This window comes from Octodon degus, unplaced genomic scaffold, assembly GCF_000260255.1.
Source record: "Octodon degus isolate 3935 unplaced genomic scaffold, OctDeg1.0 scaffold00086, whole genome shotgun sequence".
Classification (NCBI taxonomy): Eukaryota; Metazoa; Chordata; class Mammalia; order Rodentia; family Octodontidae; genus Octodon; species Octodon degus.
In genome coordinates, this window is record NW_004524662.1 from 10,194,080 (window position 1) to 10,215,846 (window position 21,767).

Here is a 21,767-nt window from a genome sequence, read left to right on the forward strand (position 1 = left end):
GCCGCCGCCGCTGCCGCCGCCGCGCTGGTGCCGGGGTCCGGGCCGGGGCCCGCGCCTTTCCTGGCTCCAGGGGCGGCCCCGGCGGGGGGCATCTCCTTCCATCTGCAGATCGGCCTGAGCCGCGAGCCGGTGCTCCTGTTGCAGGACTCGGCCGGCGACTACAGCCTGGCGCACGTCCGCGAGATGGCTTGCTCCATCGTGGACCAAAAGGTAAGCTCGGGGCTGGCCGCTGCGCGGGGCAGGGGGCGCTGCACTCGCCGCCCGAGGCCGCGCCAACTTTCCCGCTCCTGTGGCCGAGTGCTGCCGAGGGTCCGGGACCTCCGGGTTGACGCTCGCCCTCGCCCTGCCTCGCTCTGGTCCTGTTCCTCGCCCTCCGTCGCCCTCCCCGCTGCTTACTGCCCTCGCCCGTCCAGGTGACTGTCCATCCTGCACCGTCGCCGCTCATTTGCATCCGTTTCCTGACCTCAGACATCTTGCCCTCTTTTGTGCCGCTCTTCATCCTTGGGCTTTCCGGCCCTCTCTTTCACCCCTCTGGACCCTGGGCCAGCGCGGTCCTGGCGCCAGCATCCCCATTCCTGCAGCCGAGTTCCGCCGGGACAAGGCCAGCACCACTCCCCTCTGCGAGCAAGCTGGTTGTCCTAGTTGAGATGGATGCTGAGGAGTTCCTGGAATGACTAGGACCAGGAATTTCTCACCTGTCAATTAAGCTTTTAAAAAAGAGCGATTGACTTAGCCAGCTGTAAAAACACCAGACCGGACCACAGTTATCTTAATCTTTGCCATCTTTTAGTACCATCTCTCTGTGAGGATGAAAACAAATATTTTCCAACAATAAAACCTGAAAGTTAACAGCCTTCCTTCCTGTTTTTTGCATTCCCAGGACACTGGGAGTGCGAGAATGAAGTCATGACATGATGTCCAGGAACAGTTAGATGCTGGCTGTGCTCTTGAGTTTGAAGTTGTGGGACACTGGACAGTGTCCACCAAAGGCAGGTTGGAAAAAAGGTGTAGTGTCTTGAGAAAAGCCACTGTGGGAGGGACTCTGTCCTCTCAACACTATTGGTGCAAGTATGAATTTCAGCTTATCTCCATAGCCATCCTTAGGGATTGCAGAGACAGGGCTCACAGGAGTGCCTGGGAGAGGGTACAGTGACCCTAGTGGGCTTAGTCCAAAGGTCAGAGCTTTGGAGGTGGAGGAAGAGGAGGAAAAAGAAAAGGGGGAAGGGAAGGAGAAGAGGGAAGGAGAGGGAGAGGGGGAGGGGAGGAGGAGGAGACAGAGGTCTCTAAGGTGCTGCATTTCTGCACTGGAAGACTGCTTAGTACTCACCTTTTAATGATCACTTGCATAATCATGAACTTTTTTCCTTACACTGTTTGGAGTGGAATTTGCTAAACCTTGAGGGTTTCAAAAATGTGACACTTAGTACAGGAATATTAGGAACAGCCCCAGGGAAAAAAATCACTAATCTCAGAGTTTGTGAAAGTTCTGGAGGCCACACTGAGGTAATTAATTGAGTGCCAGGAATTTTTGTTTCTCTGATTATTTTGCATATAACTTTCAACTGTTTGCAACTTCTCTGAAAGTTGCCAGTTTTGGCGAATACTGGCACAAGTCACATCCGATTTCTCTTCATTAATATTGTGGAATGCCTATTATGGGTCAACAAGGGCAGACTCCTAGGCACTCAGTTTGAAAGCCTTACTTTAAAGATTATAACTTACAACAATTTCTGTCTGGATGCAAACTAGTTAGTTAATTTAAAACAGTACTCATTAAACACACAGTGTATAAGAAAAGTTCTCAAAAGTGGATGCAATTCTGTTAGATTTTCTTTAAATTCTAAAGAAAATGAAAGTTTTTTTGGAAAGGCCTTGTGATTTAACTCAAATAACTAGAAGCCTCAGTAATCTTCTTACAGAGATATCATGCCATACCAAGGCCATCTTGAAAGATGGACTGCCGTGTGAGGGATGGTTTAGAGTGCCAAAAATGATATGGCAGAAAGAAAGCTGGAGTTTAATCCAGAGCTAGTTAAAGCCTGAGCTAAGCTCTGGGGGAGACACCTGAAGAAATACTAGAACAAAGAAATTATCAGCCCTGGGGACTGATTTATAGGGGAAATCCTTCCCTTTTGTATTTATCCCAGTTGTTCCTCTGTCTCTAAAAGAGAAGTTGGAAAAGTTTGCCTGAGGAAGTCGGGGTACAGATCTCACTTTGATTCTTCTCAGGGTTATGCTTGAAACATTTAATGTGAATTTGAGAGTTATTTATACACAGAGTATATACCGAATAGGGGACTAGGCAGCAGATCTTTTCATTTCTTCCATCTCCCTGTCTACCTCTAATGCCAGTTTCAGCACACATTATTCCCCCAGGGAAAGCAAGATTAGGAGGACTGAATGGCCATTACAAGGTAGCTCAGGTCTCTCAGCTTGCTGAGGGTAGGAATGGCAGTGTTAGTGAAGATTTAAGGAGGGGCCAGGCAGTCTTTTGTTTCGCATTTTCTGGAAGCACCTTATGAATACAACAAGGTGAGGCTGAGGGAAGACAAGGAGAGGGAAAGGTAGATGGGGAAAGGGAGGAGAAGGGGGAGAAGGCTCAGGGGAAGAGGAAGAGGAAGGGAGAGGGATGGAAGGAGAAAAGGAGGGAGGACAAATGAGTGTTGTAAGTTTGAAACATTTTAGAATTTATCATATAGGCTGGAGAAATGTGGAACTTTACAGCAGAAAGTTTTCTTTATTTTTCTGGGTCCTCATTTGTTTTAAGACATGTCAGAGGTTTCCCATCTAATTTGTTCAAGAGCTCTCTAAATACTAACATGGATCAACCTAATTTAAGCCCTTGGCATTTTAGCTACCAGCTCTGTTGATTTCAGCAGGGATAAGTAACTGACATGTACAGAAATCAGTAAGAGATGCTGAGGAACTCATCTTTGAATTATTATGGCTCTTTAGAATTTATAGCTTTTCTTTAATTATGTAGCAGACAAGATTGTACTTGAAAATTTTTTTATGGTAATCCAACAAAAGCCATTTATTTTAGAGTAATGTGTCATAATTACTGAATTATAAAATGAAAGAATTTTTTACTTTCTAATTTAAATGAGAAAATGTAGTCTTTTTTTGTTTGTAACAATGTATAAGTAAAGATGTTTTATTCATTTGTTTAAAAGCATTGCCCCAAATTTTTATTTGTATTGTTCTTATTTTTTTTTCTTCAATAGCATGCAACATTGAAGCCTGGTTGTTTACAAAGATGCATGAATTATGTTAATTAGTGTACATCATTATTATTTTGGGAGAGTGAAAAATCTAACAACAATTGAGTTCATTTGAAATTCTGTTAATTTGTGCTGGCAAAGGAACCTTGAATATATAGACTGGGAAATCATTTAAAGCATGAAACAGATTCCAGAGAATGAATTAGTTTGCTTTTTTATTATGCTGTACACACACACACACACACACACACACACACACACACACACAAACTTTTTTCTATTAAAAATAAGCAGTATTGAAGTATTAACTTATAGTTATGTGGTGCAGTTATATGATTATTTGTTTTTTGCTTTATCTTTTTAAAAAGGCAACTAACATTTTTTCTTGATTTGCATAAATTGATTTACATAAATTACTAATAACATCTGTAAAACTTTATATTAATGCCAATAATAAAAAACAGTAAAAATGATACAGAGTTTCAAAACAGGATGATAGGAAATTAACAATGGTTATTATATTGCATATTGTTATCTTCAAAGTAGTTGCTCAGATTATGCAAAATTGATCACACAATATAAGCACTACCTGTTCCTTTCAATGAACTAATAGATATTAGTAGTACAAGCATCTTAGCTATCTTGTGTATATGCACACATCTTTTTCCCCTTCCTTCTTTTCTTTCCCTGACCCCAGTTGTTCTTTTGAACAGTTTCTTACCATTTCCCAATATATGTTATACAGTGGGTCATATTTACTCTTTCAGTTTCTAACACTAGGCAGACAACTTGATGTTAGCACGTGCAATTCTGATTTATTTCATTTATGCGTGTGGTCTCTAGTTTTATCCACTTATCTATAAAAGCTTTACTTTGAGTTTATCTTTATAACTTAGTAATATTCCATTGTATAAAAATACAGTATCAGTTTAAAGCATTTATTGACTGATGGAAATTTGGTTATTTCCAAGATCTAGTTGTACAAATTGTACTATAAACATGAGTGCACATATATCACTGTGGTATGATGTTTTCATTTCTTTTCTGGGTTTAATAGGACTTCTATCTTAGTTTTTGAGGAATCTCTACATTGATTTCCACAGTGCTTGTACCAGTCTACACACTCCCACCAATAATAGAGAAGGTTTCTTTTTTCCCCCACATTTCCTCCAGCATTTGTTATTGGTTCACATCTTGATGATGGCAATTCTTTCTGCGGTGAGATGGAATCTCAGTGTTGTTTTAATTTGCATTTTTAAAATGACCAATGATGTTGAACATTTTTTCATATATTTATTTGCCATTTGTGTTTCTTTATCCTAGAAGCATGTGTTTATCTCAGATGCCCATTTTTGGATTGGGTCTTTGAATTTTGGAGTTCTGATACTTTTACATTCTTTATATGTTCTAGATAAAAGTTCTTTGTGTGAGAAAACTTGGCTAAGATATTTTTCCCAATTCATGGGTTTTATTTTTACTCTGTTGGCTATTTCATTTGGTTTTCAAAAACTTTTAATAAGATAAGATCCCAGTTGTTGATTCTTTGAAGTATTTCCCGTACAGTTTTTATTTCATGAACTCTGCCTACCCTTATGTTGTCAAGATATTTCTACCTACTTTCTCTTCAAGTGGACTTAGTGTTTCTGTTTTAATATTTAGATCTTTGATCCATTTTGACTTAAGTTCAATGCATATTTGATAGACATGAGTCTAGGTTTAATCTTTGGCATATGGAAAGCCAGTATTTCCTTCACCAATTTTTAAAGAGGATGTCTTTCTTCCAGTGAACATGTTTGGGTCTTTGGCTCCTTTGTCAAACATAAGGCAGCTCACTGTGTTTGTAGCTGCGACTGCGTCTTTTTATCTCTTCACTGATCCTCAGGTCTGGCTTTTTTTTTTTTTTTCTGCCAGTATCATGTTGATTTTATCACAGTAGCTTTGTAATATAATTTCAAATCAGTGATTGTGATGCTTTCTGTCTTGACTTTGTTGCCCAGGATTGCTTTTGCTACTCTAGGTCTCTTTTGGTTGAAAATGAATTTTAGAAATGTTTCTCTAGACCTGTGAGGTATGTTAATGGTATTCTGATCAGAATTGCATTAAATTTATACAACAATTTTGGGAGTGTAGCCTTTTCACCATGTTGGGGCTTCCTATCCATGAGCAAGTAATATCTTTCCATTTTCTGAAATCCCCTTCAACCTCTTTATTAGCATTTGTAAAATTCTTAGTATACACTTTCACTTTACATTGTCATATATCTGGCCAAAAAAATTGAAAAGTGAGATTAAATAGAAGATGATGTAGTTAAACAAAGACAAGGTCAAAGCCTAGGTTTGAGAATAGCGCTTTTTAAATTTTATTTCCTTCACTTCCTTAATTGTTCATTGTTTCTTAACTGTTGCAGTGTCATATAAATCTTATTATTAATTTTCAGTAGTCCATTTCTATATTGATTGAGGAAGCCAAACAAAATTAGCAGGTAGCCCAACCAAACATCCCTGAAACCACAAAAATCCTTTCAAACTAATGATGAACTTTGGATCTTTAATTCTAATTTTATATATGGCCATATTGTATATCTACTAATTTCTGATTTAATGATGAAGTCTATATTTTATCATTTTATTAGGTGATGCTTAAGTAGTAGATTAATATTACACATTTTAAACTTTAATAAATTTTCAAGTTTAGTAGCATAATAGGATTATATTACTGCATCATGCTGTATATAGTATATTTTTTGTACTATGGTATGTAGAATATATGTGCCATAAAGGTTGAATATCTTTCATCCTAGATGCTTGGGTCCAGAATTATTTTGGAGTTTGGATTCTTTCGGATTTAGAGTATTTGAATATACTTTGTGAGACAGCTTGGGGATGAGACTCAAGGTTAAGAGTAAAGTCCACCAGTCCTTGTATACCTTATATCAGGGCCCTCCGGGTAGCTTTGTATATATTTAGTGTGTCTGCCTTGTGACTGCAGTCAGGTTCATGAGACCGGGCATGGAATTTTCTAAATGGCATCATAGTGGTGCTCAAAACATACTAGATTCTGAAGTTTTTTGGATTTGGGATGCTTAACATGTGTATGTGCTGTATATGGGTAATATGTGTAGTGTGCTATCTAAGTGTCTAAATGTTTTGAAAATATATCATAAGAGTCTAGTTAAGCATGTGTAGCCTCCAAGTGCTATGCTAAGGTCTTTTTCAGTAGTTTATGTAGACAGCAAAATATAGGGTCCAGTTATTCATCTCTTAATCCAAAAGAAACACTAACTTTTCTGTTAGTACATTCAAGAAAATATTTTCTTTTAGGTATATACATTCTGCAGCTTTTACAAGGCGAATAGCCTCTGAGACTGTGAAGATGCCTTTGGCTTACTTGACAGTCTTTGGGGTATAAAGAATTGGTTGATTGAGAGTTTTTTTTTTTATATTTATGTGAGAGAGAGAGAGAGAGAGAGAGAGAGAGAGAGAGAGAGAGAGTGTGTGGTGTGTGTGGGCCAGCTCAGCCCACCAGGGGGCGGGGCTGGCTGGCATGTGGTGCTGGGGGATTGAACCGCGGTCCCTGATGCTTTGCTAAGCTTGTTCTAAGTAGGTGCTTTAGACCACTGAGCCATCTCTCCAGCCCCGATTGACAGTTTTGACAAGTACATGAATTAATGTGGGCCATTAGATTCAAGATTGAGATAGGTTTAAAAGAAAAAACCAAACTACAGTATGTATGTACATGTATATGGTGGTGGTGGTGGTGGTGGTGGTGGTGGTGGGATGACTGGAAAATTATTACCGAAGTGTAAATGCTTGCGCCCTAAGTCTGTACTTGATGACTGGGCTGTTTGTTGTTCAGTCTCCTATCTGCTATCTCTGAGTGAAGGAGAATCTATAGAATCGACTAATAAGGGTGACTTATGACTTTATCTTTCCAACTTTTATTACTCTTTTGAGCTGATCATATGTATAACTTTACCAGTTGATGCATGAATGACTTTTCATAATATTATTTTATTAAACTATACAGAAATTTGCAATTTTATGACTGTGTGAAATTAAGCTTACTGCGAATGTCAGTGATAATATGCATAACGGATTATACAGGGCTGAGGGTTTGATCCCCGGCCTGCAGTGTCAGCTCTGCCCCCAGGGCACGCTGAGACAGTGACTGAGACTGGGGGTAGTGGCGCACACCTATAGTCCCACCACTAGGGAGGCTGAAAACGGAAGTATCACTATAAGTCTGATCTGTGTAGTGAGACTCTGTACACCCTGTACTAAATACATAAAAAAAGGATTATACATACATGCATACTGCCTGAGAAATATGATTAAAAAATTAGTTTTATTTAAGGCTCCTTTTTCTAGTGCCTTGCTAACAAAAGAAAGAAATTTATGTTTATTATATATTTGTATCTCAACATATAAATAAAATTGTAATGTTAAGGAGCAGTGTGGATGTAAGGCCCAGATGATATTTTTGAAACATCTTTTCAAACCTGAATCACACAAAATTCCTTGAGGGCTAGTCTGTTTACACTATATGGCCAAATAAAAAATACAAGTAGCACATGTATGCCAAGAATTAAATAAAATGATCAAGATAGTAGGACTGGATTCGGATTATCTTTTCTTTTTCTTTTTTGTTTGTTTCTTTTCTTTGCGGGGGGTGGGACAGGGTGCTGCTGTGTAGTCCAGGCTGGCCTAGAACTCTGTATGGCTGAGGCTAGCGATTGTCCTGCCTGAGAGTACCAGGATTACAGGCCTGCCCCACCTTTCCTGGCTGCAGATTGGTTTAGAAGTGGCTAAACTGCAGTATAGGAGTTGATGGTACCATTAATACTTGTTGGTTTGTTTGTATATGGTGGGAATAAGTAAACATTTTTTGACCTCCGCTTCTGACAGTTATCAAAATGTGAAAATGTGAAAATAGAAGTAAAAATATAGACTGTTTTAAAAAATAGTGCTCATCTTTTAGTGTCCTGAGAACTAGAGAAGGTTCGAAGATGCAGTTTCAGTGCCATGAGTCTTTCCTGATGTTGGAGCATGTTGAAACAAAACAGTAATGTTTTCTCTCTGTTTTAATGGAGGCTAGATACAAAGAAAATTATAATTTTGTTCATATCTATTGAGAATTTTTTTGGTCTTGTATAAGACTATGTGAAAATTTTTCCTGGAATTCTTCTGATGCTGTCAACCAAATATTTTTGTACCATTAGAAATCAATCATGATAGCACTACTGGAAGCTATTTGGCAAGAGAAAAGACAGCAGTGCTGTGTCTTGCTCTTTTGGTCTTACATGGAAAATAAAGATTCAAGGTCTTCAACTGTGTGTCCTCCATGGCCATTGTGGAGTATCACATAGTTGAATCAGTTATAAAGGTAAGAACTTTTGTAAAAATATACATACTCAGAAGCAATCATGCCTGCCCAGATTTACAGTTTCCTGCATAGAAAGTTTCTTCCAGAGTTGCAAAAGGTTTTATTTGGCACAAACCACGAAGTTGATACAGCAGCTTAACAATGTTGGCACATAGGAAGCTTAGATTTTTAAATATGCAATCATGAGGGAATTTTGTTCAGTTTGTTTTAGTGGAAAGGAAAAAAAACCCTCCTCTGTTTCGTGGGCATCTATTCTGAAGAAAGTACCGATCGTTGAGGGACTTGTTGAATGTACTGTTTGTGTTTAGGCACGATTTCAGGAATTCCCAAATGCTTCTCTCATTAGTTGTCACAAGTCACTTTTTCACACATGTATCTAGAAATGATTGAAAAGCATGAATACAATAATGAAAATATTAGTGAAAAGTTTTCAGGCAAATAACAAAATAAATTGTACTTTTTAGCTGGAATTCTGTTTGACTTTTTCTGGAAAAATGAAATTTTCACATACTATATACGTTGTGAGTAAGATAGTCAGAGAACTAGGACGTATAAATGAAGTCTACAATCTTGAGACTATTGAAGTATGCTTCAGTATATGAAAGCATCCAAAAGTTTCACTTTGAGCTTTTCCTTTAGTTTGAGGATAAGGACGCTAACCAGTAGGGACTAACCAGTGTCCTTACAATTGCTTATTGTGCAAAGTGTAGAGATTGCTTACTATTAAACATCTACCAGGGGCAAGAACTTTTTACTTTTCAGTGTGTTTGCCATCATATCAATTCTGTTTAAGAATTGGCGTATTATACAGACTTTGAGAAAGCATTGACACTATTTTAATGTAATGTTCTTACCCAGTCAGAGAGATGTCAGAGGAACGATTGAAGAAGTTAAGAAGTAGAAATATAGAATCCAGTGATAAATGGCAAAGGTCAGAAAGATGGAACATTAGATTATAGGACCTCCACTGCGCATGGAAGCAAGGCTTTTAGCTTTGTGAGCCGGTGAGCATTGCTACCTAACAGTGGTAACCAAGAAGGCGTCAGTTACTTTCTCATCAAACTGCACATATGCTGCACATTTTTTGTTTCATTGGGATCTTTCCAAGTTAGTGGTTTTAGGCTTTTTTGAAATTCTTTTTTTTTTTTTATTGCTACACATTTGCAGTACATAATGTTCTACTCATTGTGAGGAGTTGGTGTCTGTATATCGCACATCCCTTTTCCTTTCTTTTACAACCCTTTCCATCTCTTGATCCCTTTTTCCATTTAAGAAAGGTCTATCTCCCTACTTCCTGTTATCTATTTTATTTTACTCTTCATAATTTGGGTTTATCATATAAGAGAAACAATATAGTATTTAAGCTTGTATGTCTCACTTCTCTTAACATTTGTGGTCTTACAGTGCATCCATCTCCCTACAAATGCTTCAAGTTTCTTTTTCTTTAGGGCAGAGTACTACTTCGTTGTAAGCAAATGCCACATTTTCTGTATCTGTTCATCTGTTGATGGACATATAAGCTGCTTTGATATTATTCAGTGTTTTTAATAACTCTGAGTTTTCACAATAATTACATTGAGTTTCTTTTTAACATTGCAGTGAAAGGTATCTGCCCGTCTCTGAGTTTTATTAAGGTCCAGTGATGTTATGGCTTATACCCAGAAGTCCCCCAAAGCCTCTTGCACTTGTAGGTGGAGTGTTTGGGAGGCGGCTGGGTTAGGAGTATCTGAATATGGGTTAGAATATGTGATACTGGATTAGTTCACTGATTAGTTTAGCGTAGTCCTAGGTGTAGATGGATAATGAGAAATCCCAATCTAGATATGGGTGTCACCAGACAAAAGTCTTATAGCCTGAATGGAAAAAAAGAGGGAAACAGAGGCTGCTTCATGCCTCTCTTGCCATAGACTGTCCTCCTCTGCCCTGTCCCTCTGCTGTGTTACCCTGCCTTGGGGACAGCCATGTATAGACTGAAACTTCCACTAAGTATGAGCTAAAATAAACTTTTTCTCCTTTAACTTGTGGGTGCCTGGTATTTTGCCTGAGCAAGAAGAAAGCAACCAAGACCACTGGCAAATAAAGATTATATTTATTATGCTATACACTGCGATGTTTTGGTATATGTATGTTACAAAATTACTTGATTAAACTAATCAACAATTTATTAGCTTATATCTTTATCATTTTTGTAATGAGAATATTTAAGATCTCCTCTCAGTAAATTTTATATAGTATGCAACAACTCTTGCCCCCATGTTGTATAGTAGGTCTTCAGAACTTATTTATCTACTGGAGGCTTTATTCCTGTATTTTAATCTCTACCCAATCTCTCCCATTCTAGAAACCACTATTTATTTTACTCTGCTTTTAAGCTTGTATGTCTCATTTCTCTTAACATTTGTGGTCTTACAGTGCATCTGTTTCCCTACAAATGCTTCAAATTTCTTTTTTAAGGACAGAGTACTAACTCATTGTGTGCAAATACCACATTTTCTGTATCTGTTCATCTGTTGATGGACATATAAGCTGCTTTGCTAATATTTAGTGTTTTTAATAACTCTGAGTTTTCAAAATAATTACATTGAGTTTCTTTTTAACATTGCAGTAAAAGGTATCTGCCCATCTCTGAGTTTTACTAAGGTACAGTGATATAATGGCTTATACCCAGAAGCCCTCCAAAGCCTCTTGCACTAGTAGGTGAAGTGTTTGGGAGGTGGCTGGGTTGCAAGTGTCAACTCAACTGCTTTAGATTTCACACATAAGTGAGCTCATACAGCATTTATCTTTCCATGGCTTGTTTATGTCACTTAACATAATATTCTTCATGTTCAGCTATATTGTTATAAATAATATGATTTTCTTCTTTTTTAAAGCTGAATTGTTCCATTGTGTATGTATGTTTCATATTTGCTTTATTCATTTGTGGATAGCTATTACATTAATTCTCTATCTTGGTTACTGTGAATAACACTGACGTAGAAGAGTTCAGGTTTTCTCTCTGATATAGCTGATTTCGTTTGTTTGTATGTACACCTAGAAGTGGGATTGTTTGATCATGTGGGAGTTTTCTTTTTAATTTCTTTAGTTACTTTTATGCCATTTTCCTTAATGAGTTTCCATTCCCATGAAGAGTGTCTAAGCATTCCTTTTTTACTGAGTTCTCCCCAACATTTGTTGTCCTTTGTCTTTTTGATAATAGCTATTCTAATAGGTATGAGGCAATATTGGAGTGTGGTTTTGAATTACATTTCCTAATGATTAATGATGTAGAACATTTTTCATTTGTTGGCTGATCTTTTGCATGTCCTCTTTTGAGAAAGGTCTATTCAAGTCCTTTATCTATTTAGAATAAATTAAGTTGCTTGTTTTCAGGCTGTTCGGGTTGTGTAAGTTCCTTCTTTGGTGCAGGTATGACGTTCTCTTCTAATCTGTCTTGACTAGGATGACCCATCAGATATTTGACTATTGTTTGTAACCATTGTGACCAGGCTTATTGTTTTTTTATCCTCTGGTTCTATTTTTCTGTGTCTTCCTTCAAAATATAGGGAAGAGCTGATTGTTGTTCAGTATATACAGTGATAGACTAGTTCATCTAAAAGTCTGAATGGCATCCTTTTGGATGGAGGCCGGGCTACTCTTCGTTCTTTGTGTTCTGTTTTTGTTGTTTCAAGTTGGTCTCCCTCTCAGCCTCAGTACCCCACTCTGTAAAGTGGGGTAGAATCTCCCTCAAAAGGTTGTTTGCATTCAAAAGGGATGAAACAGAAAGTAATTACAGTCTTGAGAACTTGGTAATACATTATTTCTTTCTCTAAACTCCATTTATTAACTTTATAAAGTAACTATAAGATGTAAATTTGCTATAATAATACTCTTTGTTGATGATACACTTTTTTTCTGTAAGTAAAGGTCCTGTATTATTTTTGCATTATTATTTGTTTTAAAAGCAAGTATTGGAGGAGGGATTTTGCAATGTATGAAATGTTGCAAAAGTTCGCTTCAGTAAACAAAATTTAATAACAGAAATAATAGATGCTCAAAATGCAATTAAAAGAGAAAACATTTAAATAAAGTTCTGAGTCTGTTTGCTTTTTCATAATGGAATATAAAGAATATGAAAAGAACCAAAGCTTGATTTTGACATAAAATAGTAATTTATTCAAATATGAAGTCCTTATACAACTAAAGGATATGTTTTCATGAATCTTTTATAGATAATATAAGTTGACTTTAAGATTTGTTTTTTGCTTGAGATATGTCCACTATACTTACACTGCTATAAATTTCAAACTTTTAAAAATCATAGTCATTAATAAAGATGAATTTATTAGTTTAAAGTGTTTATAAAGATTTCCCAATTGTGAGTGTTTGACTTACTAAAAAACTCAAAGGCAGATATCTAAATTAATCATATTAATGATATAATAACTACTTAGTGATTATGGAAGTTACTTCTGTTTTGATTGGTGCCTATAGCCAAAGAGAGACCAGTCTATTGCAGTTGCTTGAATTATATTCCAGACATTCTGATTGAATTAGGCCATCTGTTACAAGTCAAATATTTATTTAAGGCACTATTTCTCAACCATTTCTATGAATTAAATATCAGTGTTTCCCCACCTCTTTTTAAGGTCCTCATATAGAGAAATGTGGATAGGTTCAAAGTCTCACAGGGAAGTCTTGGGTGAGAACAGAGACTACTTATATCTTAAAGTGGCTTTATTCTGCAGAGTTCTACCATATAATTATAAGACTTCAGGGACATATACTCCTTATGGCTCCAGGACTTTTGGCTTATGGATAGCAGGAAGTTAGAGAAGCCTAAGAACAAATTCCCTACTCCAGAAAACAGACTATTGACAGTGGGACAGGAGAGTACCTGTCAGTTCTAGAAAGGCCAGGTCTCCCAGCCATCTAGAGCCATCCATATAGTTTCTGTCTTGCAAAGGTATCTTGGCACTTATGGCTGGGTAGATAGCTCAGTGGTCTGAGTGCTTGCCTGGCAAAGGCAAGGACCCAAGTTCAATCCCTGGTACTGTATAACCGCATACCTGGCCAGCCCTAGAACCGGGTGTGGTGGTACACACCTATAATCCCAGCACTAAGGGAGGCCAAGACAGGAGGATCAGTATGAGTCTGAACTATGTAGTGAGACCCTGTATCAATAAATTAAAAGAAAACAAAAGGAATCTCGACCCTTAGCATTCTTTAAAGGCATCTTAGTCATTTTCCTTCTTGCTGGGACAGCATAGCCCACACCTGAAACGTAAAAGAGGGAGGCTTACTGTGGCTCATAGTTTGAGAAGTTGAAGTTTTTTTTGTTCGCCAGGCAAAAAACACAGAAACAGCATGTTGGAAGGATGTGGGCTGAGGAAAGCAGCTCACTTCATGATAGCCAGGAAGCAGGGAGAAAGGTGATGAGCTGGGGTGGGAGGAGCACCCTTCTGGACCACATCCCAGGGGCCCCTCTTCTGGCCAGACCCCGCCCACAACCGCACACAGCCCACTGCACTCCCCAGTGGATAAAATTACCAGTGAGTGTAATACCCACTTGTCCCAGTCACTTTCATCAAGCCCACCTCTGAGTGCATGAGGCTCTTAGGGGCCATTTGCAATCTAAACCATAACAAGAGGTTGGGCCTGTATCCCTGGTATGGAAAGCTGCAACTAACAGCATGTATCAACAACAGGATGGTGATTAGAGACTATTTAGCCCACTTAGACCCCAGTGACAGTAATGCTAGAGGTAGAGTACACACGACCAGGAGCAGCGGTCCAGGTTAACAGACACAGCTTTCCTACCACCTGGGGAGAGGGAGGGTGTTCAGTTCAGCTTCATTAATAACTGTATCAGTGGTGATGAATCGAGCTGAAAGAGCTGTTGTAGGCAGAGCCTATGTGATTGTGAGACTTGTAGCTTCTGAGGGCAGAAGAAGACTGGGACAGCAAAGCCTTTCTGTGGATTGGGTCAGCAGGAGTGACCCCACTAAGTAACTCACAGGTAGTGGTGAGGAGAGATGGAAGAGATGGCTGTTAGTTAACAAGCGGAAGTTTTATGAGTGTCTCAAGAGAGAACTTTAAGGAGCAACTGCAAGATGACCTGCCTGTGAGAGGAAGAACTTGTCCCAGGAGCATTGGGTCATGGTCAGCAAGTTTCCATAGCCACCTCTGGAAAATTCCATGAGTAGCAGTGGACCTTCAGCTGCCTGCCTAGTTCTCTTAAGTGCCGGGGCCAGCAGGAGCCTCCAGGAACAAGACCTTCCTGATAGTTCCTGTGTGCCAGTCTTCAGTATAGCCTTTCTGTTTGTCCTTTGTGATGTGCAGAGTAGCCCTTTGCCAGTTATCTTATATCCATGTTAAGGTTGAAGACAGTAAAGTTCAAAGAGTTTAAATTGTTTACCTCAGACCACACAGCTGCTAAGTGAAAAGTGCTCTCCCTTCCTCCAATACTTTATGCACTGCTAGAATGGTCATAGAGTTGTGCAGTTTGGAATTAACAGGTTGTGTAGGGGAGAGTGGGTTGCTAAATTTTATGTTATATTAGTTATGGTTTACTTAAATTACTTTTGCTTTGACAGGGTGGTATTATATACACAGTAGTTTAAGTTATTCCTTAGTCCAGATGACTTCTCTTATCTGGAGTCTACATCCTAGTTAGTGCTTCACTAGAATTTTAGAATTTTGGATGCCACTACCACTAGTATTCTCTTGCAAATGGCAAGAAACCCATTTTCCTCATACTTTTGAAATCTAATAGGTATTAGAATTGGGCCTTCATTAGAGTTATTTAGTGCATTAGAGAGACACTATTGCCTGTTTTAGAAGCACTCCTCAATTTTGAAGAATCATATAATCTATGATGCATCCAGTTGTTCATAGTTTTTTTTTCTTTTTAATAAGAAATAGTTCCTATAGCCGCATGATTTGGAATTTGTTGGCATTATACCTTGATAACAAAACATTGTGGAGTTAGCTCATCCCTACTTATCTTTAAATTTTCAAATATCATTGCCATTCATCCAAGAGTTTATTATGTTTTGTGTTAAAATTGGCTAAATTGTTTCAGAACACTTCCTTCTGATGAGACGCAGCCACATAAGTGTTTTGGAAGAAGGGGATGTGGTCACACTGTGCATTAATCATTATGGCACAGAGCTGGTGGATATAAAGACTCTCTGCTACTTGCAAATCAATGAATTAGTCTTCAACAGTATACTGATTCTGAGTCAATTTTGAGACAATGATGAAGAGTCCTTAAAGAACGTGCCTTTCAATGCTCTTCCTCATTTGAGAAGTTATATTTGAGTTGCCCATTTCCTTAAGGGCCGTGTTTTGCCAATATGCATATTCTCTTTTGTATATTTTATTTGTTATTTGATTTTGCCCTTTGTGAGTGAGCGCACTACTCCTGCATGATCACTGCAAGCCAGGTGCAAAATTTCTTCCCACTTGTTTCGTAGTCTTGACAGTCTGTAAATTGCCTCCTATTGTCTGTGTGTAGCACTAGGGTCAATACCTCCCTTTTAGACTATTGGTACCATGATGGGCTTTGCAAAAATATAGTTGTATATTTCAGATGGGCAGTTTGACCTAGGGTACATTCTTAATTTGATTCCATTCTAGAGGTTCCTTCCCTGAATGACTCCTGTGCTACATATGGTAAAGTTATTATTCCTAATGGGCTGGAAAGGGGCCTGAAATGCTGCTTTTCCTGCATATAGTCAGAACTTTAGAGGCTTTAATATAATTAACAAATTACATAAAGAATTCTAATGCCATAATTCACTGGAAGTTGAAAAAAAAAGCAGCAGGAGAGCTGTTTCCAGTACCAGAAATCTGAAATCTATCCTAGTGCTGTACCTTGCAGTCCTTACTTCGAGAAAACTTATTTAAATGATAGAGCTCAGAGCATGAATTGTTCCACGAATGTAAGGCGGCTCTCTTGTGGTCAGCTTTTCTTTGCTGAACTGTAAGTGCTGCGAAATAATTGATTAGCTTCAGAGAAGTTGCTGAACTGGAAGACTGTGCTCTTCTCTGTGATAGATGTTAATTTCATCCACAAATGGGGAATGGTACATTGTCATGTGGTTTATAGATTTTTGGAATACTTGCATGAATCTAATACATATATTTTCAAAAATTCAATGAGACCAGATTTTGCATGATCTATTTTTCATTTTCTTTCAAAAAGAATAAGTGACACAGATGAATATATATTGAGGATAATAACCATATGCTTATTTTGTTCATGAAAATTCCAGTCAATGTCTGTTGTCTCGGGAGTCTTTTGAATTGTGTGTTCACTGATAAACACTGGAATTTTAATTTAAAAATAGAAAAAATTTACTTAAGGCAGAGAGTTTATTACATCTAGCCCCAGATCTTTGTACATAAAAGCAAAACATATGTAATTTGTTTCTTAGAAAGTGTCATCAAAATATATAATGTGGCATTTTGAGGCACTTTTCTAAATAATTAAGCTAAAATGAAAACATACTAAGACCTTACTTGTGTAGAATGTTATTCTTTCTGACAGAAGTTTCTGGATAACCTAAAGATGAAAAGATAACCACATTTATAATTCACTTATAAACTACTGAAATTTCACTTTGAACATAGTGTATAAAGTAATTTTAGTATTTTTCCATCCAGTAAGGGTAGATCAAGTTACTATGCTACGTAATTATGTGATATGTATCATACAATGGATGAGTTTGCCCATTCCGTTAATTCATACAGTCTCTATTAATTAAAGCAAGTAAACAGAAATGTGTGTGTGTGAAATGTCAGCACCCCTAATAGTTGTCATAAGTGAAGTCCACTGAGTCACATGTTGACAGATGACACTATTTATGGTAGTTTTGCTTAAGATATTCTATCTTTCCTTTTATTTATTTATTTATTTATTTATTCATTCTATATTTTTAGAGAAGGGTCTACAGGGTGTTCAGGGTCTCACTACTCGACTGGACTCGTAGTGATCCACCTGTATACAGCCTCGTAAGAGCTGGGATTATAGGTGTGCACCACCACACCCAGTCTCAATTGCCATCTCAGCGCGCCCCTGAGGGTGGGGCCAGCACCACAGCAGGCCAGGAGATTGAAACTCCAGTCCCTGAGCCTGCTTGCAGGTGCTTTAATCTGCTGAGGCATTTGGCTGGCCCTAAGAAATTCTATCTTTTGGAGACTCTAGAACATGGCTAGCATGAAATTGTTGGCTTATTAAAAATATCCACTTTTCATTTAAAAATAAGTAACCAAACAAAGGAGATAAGATTTTGCAAATTAATCTGTTCCCAAATAACAGCGTATAAATTAAATGTGAGCCTCAGTTCTTTTATCTATAAAATGGGAGCACAATTAAGTTTGTGGGTCAAGATCACCTGGCAACCGATCAGTTGCTTATCAGAGTGGTTCACTATAAAGTGACATAGCATTGTGTGTACTTCATATTTTCTTAAGATGTTTATAGGTATAGACTAGATGAAGCAAACATGTGTTACACTCCTTACTTTATGCTGGCTTTTATTGATGAATATACAGTTATAGGCTTGGAAATCATACTATTGGATGTTCCAGTTCTTTAAAAATAATGCAAGTCAAAAAAAATGCAAAAATAATGCAGCGTAAAGCCACTTGAAAAGAAACTTGATTTCATGCTGTCCTCTTTGTTTGGAGTTTTTCCTACATGAAAAGTTGTAGCTTTTGTACCTTCATTATTTTTATTTCATTTTGAAAATTACAGCAAATAGCAAGTGGACTGATGAACCTTAAAGATATGTTTCCATCCACAGCCTCAGAACCTGTGGATGTTAACTTTACAGGAGGGATTTTGCAGAGTAAGGACTTTGAGTAAGGGCGTTTGTCTTGGGTTATGCTAGTGTGTCTAGTCTAATCGTATGAGTGCTTCGAAGTGAACAGACTTCTCTTCAGGGAGATGGGTGAGACTAAAAAGTGGGAGGTGGAAAGAACAGAAAGGATTGGATCTCTCATTGACTTAAGAGACAATGAATGCTGGAAAAACCCAGAAGTTGCAGGTGTAGAGTAGGAGGAGATCTGACAGTAGGCACAGGAGGTGGGAGTGATTCTAAAAAGAGCAAATGAGCCCAAGCATGCAGTGAAACTCCAAGTTGAAAAGGGAAGGAAGGCCTTCTCCTCTAGGGTCTGCAGAAGGGACCACACCTTGGCCTTGGCCTCAGGAACCTGATTTTGCTCTTCTAATCTCCAGATTGGTAAGAGAACAAATTTGTGTTTCTAAAAATCACTAAGTCTGTGGTGATTTACAACGGTAGTAACCAGATATATCACATTCACTGCATAAAGGTAAGGTCAACTGCTCAATGACTCATACCACTCAGAGTTAACACAATTAACATTTTGGTAAATGGCTATCCATTTTTTTCTATAAGTAAGTGAGCTCATGATAATATGCATATCCTTTCATTTGCCTTCTTCATTTGATACTTTGTCTTTCAATGTTAATTTGTAAATATAAAATATACAGTGTTCTTGGGGAGCACTTTTTGGGTGAGTGCTAGACTTCAGAAATTGACTTTGGTTTTAGAATTTAATACTTACGTTTTTAAAGTTATAACTTTTAATGTTAGTTGTTAATCTTTTTAATAGTACAAGTAAATTTACCTAAAACAAGCTGAAATATTTGATCAGTCACATATGAAGGCTTTTGAAGAATTATGGTATCCTGTACAAATATTTCCATGCTTCCAAAAATTTATACTTGGATTTCCAAATTATATTTGATTTCTCTTGAGGCTGGGGATTTGGCTGTATGGTAGAATGCTTGCCTAGCAAGGTGGAAGCCTTGGGTTCGGTCCTCAGCACTAAAAACAAAAAATAAAAAATAAAAATCCTCCTCTATATTTGTTTTCTCTTATATATTTCAGTTACTGAATTGATAAACTTTTACATGCTATTAAGTAATTCTTACATATCTAAATGATTAAACTTAAAATATGACATTTAAGCTTTTCATACTTTGATACCATAAACACAAGAAAAAATCAATTATTTATAAGACATAGTATATGAAAATGTATTAAGGTTATGATTTGGTTCACCTAAATTTTCCTGCTTTTAAGTTCATAACTTCTTAGTTTGTAATATATTTTCCATACATGAAATACTTATGGGATTATGCACAACTGCGGATTTCCTTTCCCATTACAAACTTCATGGTTGTCTTCTTGGCTAGGCTAAGTTTGCTGTGCTTTTAACTGGGCCAAAGATTGGATTCTTGTCAGAAGTATAGATCAGTTCCAGGAACTCTGTGCCAGTAACTCCATCTCTTTAGGAAAGGAGGTGATCGTGTAGCTTACAGTCCTGGATCCAATTTATATCTTACCTTTTTGTGTCCACAAGTCTCAGATACCAACCTCAGTTGACTGCTTGGTTGAATTTTGAATTTCTTCAGCCGATGCGATCTCCTTGGTCCAGATTAAGGGCTAAATTGAGGTTTTTTCAGTGTTATTTCTTCTTAAGGCTGTGCAATTCTCTCTCTCTCTCTCTCTCTCTCTCTCTCTCTCTCTCTCTCTCTCTCTCTCTCCCCCCCCAGGGATCAAACTGGAGACCTTGTGTTTGCTCATGCCGCTGAGCTGTCTCCCTGCCCCAAGGCTGCACAATTATTAAAAGATATTAAGCATGTGGTTGAATATTGGCAGTTTCCTGAAGCTCCATCTAACCATCTAGTCACAGTTTACAAAATCATTTTTCTAACTTGACGTCTTCCTCTGTAAAAGGAAAACAAAAATGATCACAGCAACACTTTCTGATATCCTAACAGAATTTGTATGTGGACTTCTCATGGTAACATTTAACTGGTCATTTATTGAAGGTTTAGGGTTCATTGTTCATTGTTCATTGTTCATTGTTCATTGTTCATTGTTCATTGTTGGTTTTCTTTAAAGTTTCTTATGCAGATGCACTTTTTCCGTTTGCATATACAGTAACTTCATTTGAGTTTCTTTTGACATTAATCTACTTTTAACTTAGATTCTAGCTTTTAAGAATTTTCGTGATTCTTTGCTGTTGTCATCTTGTAAAGTGCGCCTGCAGGTTTTCTTTACACAGAAAAATGAAGTGACGTAAGTAGCAAGATGTAGACTACTCAGTGAACACAGTATTGCGAACACTATAAGTCAAACACATCTAGAAAGTTCACAACAGTTTTATAATGAACAAATTATAAACTTTAAACATATGTTTTGGCTTTTTGGTACTGGGAATTGAACTCAGGACCGTGAGCTTGCCAGGCAGCCTCTGTACCCCTGAGCTGTATCCCCGGGCCCTAAGCATATGGTCTTACACTTGCAGTTTTCCTGCTTTTCATTCATAAGAATAGGCCTCATATTTTCTTTTTATGTCACAATTCACTTTTATCTGCTTAAAAAATCCAAATGTGTAAGAAAATTCTGTAACATAGTTACTTAAAAATAAAATCTCACACTCTTGTTCTTGTTCAGTTTACAGAGTATCTTTTAAAAAGTAAAGTACAAAGGCAGGCCAGATAGCTCAGCTGATTAAAGCGCCTGCAAGCAGGCTCAGGGGTCCAGGATTTGATCCCTGGGCCTGCTGTGTGCGCCGAGACTGCAATTGAGACTGGGCGTGGTGGAGGGCACCTGTAATCCCAGCCCTTGGGAGGCTGGAAACAGGTGGATCACTATGAGTCCGATCAAGTAGTGAGACCCTGAACACACTATAGACCTTTCCCTAAAACACAAAAAATAAAATAAAATAAAATGTAAAGTACAAAAAACTGGTATGTTTAGAGGTATAACTTTGACTGTGATCTTTGATGTCTTTTTTCCCAAAGTCCTTTGTTTTGCAAAGGAAACAATTGCCTTTCTACTAGATACTGTAGAAGTGTTTTTAATAATTTGTGATATGTTTTGATTGGGAAATGTTTGTTTTACACCCAAAGGCTTGGGATCCTTTTTATCGGGTTAGTAAAATAAGATAAATAGCACAAGAGTATAAACACTGTACTAGCCAGGGGCATTGCTTTCTTCTTTTACCCTTGTAACCGATGTCCAGGACAGTGCTGGAAACTAAAGGATTCCTTGCATTACTTGTTCAAATAGTTTCTGGTTATGTTCCTAGAAACATATTATGTGATCAGTGTGTATACAAATTAAATCTCTCTCTCTCTCT

The 21,767-nt window shown here is 37.7% G+C and overlaps 1 protein-coding gene and 1 long non-coding RNA gene across 3 annotated transcripts in view; one reads left to right on the forward strand and one right to left on the reverse strand.

Moving 5' to 3' along the window:
• The window catches only part of LOC111818288, a 6,681-nt gene extending 6,040 nt beyond the window's left edge, over nucleotides 1-641 (reverse strand). The window contains exon 1 of the long non-coding RNA XR_002822315.1: nucleotides 464-641. This is a non-coding gene — a long non-coding RNA (uncharacterized LOC111818288). The remainder of the gene's footprint in view (nucleotides 1-463) is intronic.
• Nucleotides 7-21,767, forward strand: part of Prkd1 (protein kinase D1) — a 329,687-nt gene continuing 307,926 nt past the window's right edge. Inside the window, exon 1 of one of the 2 annotated variants that reach the window (XM_004637107.1) lies at nucleotides 7-210. In XM_004637107.1, coding sequence (XP_004637164.1) covers nucleotides 184-210 — 27 coding nt within the window. In that variant the 5' untranslated portion in view covers nucleotides 7-183. The remainder of the gene's footprint in view (nucleotides 211-21,767) is intronic. The other variant, XM_023721824.1, reaches the window with a different exon arrangement.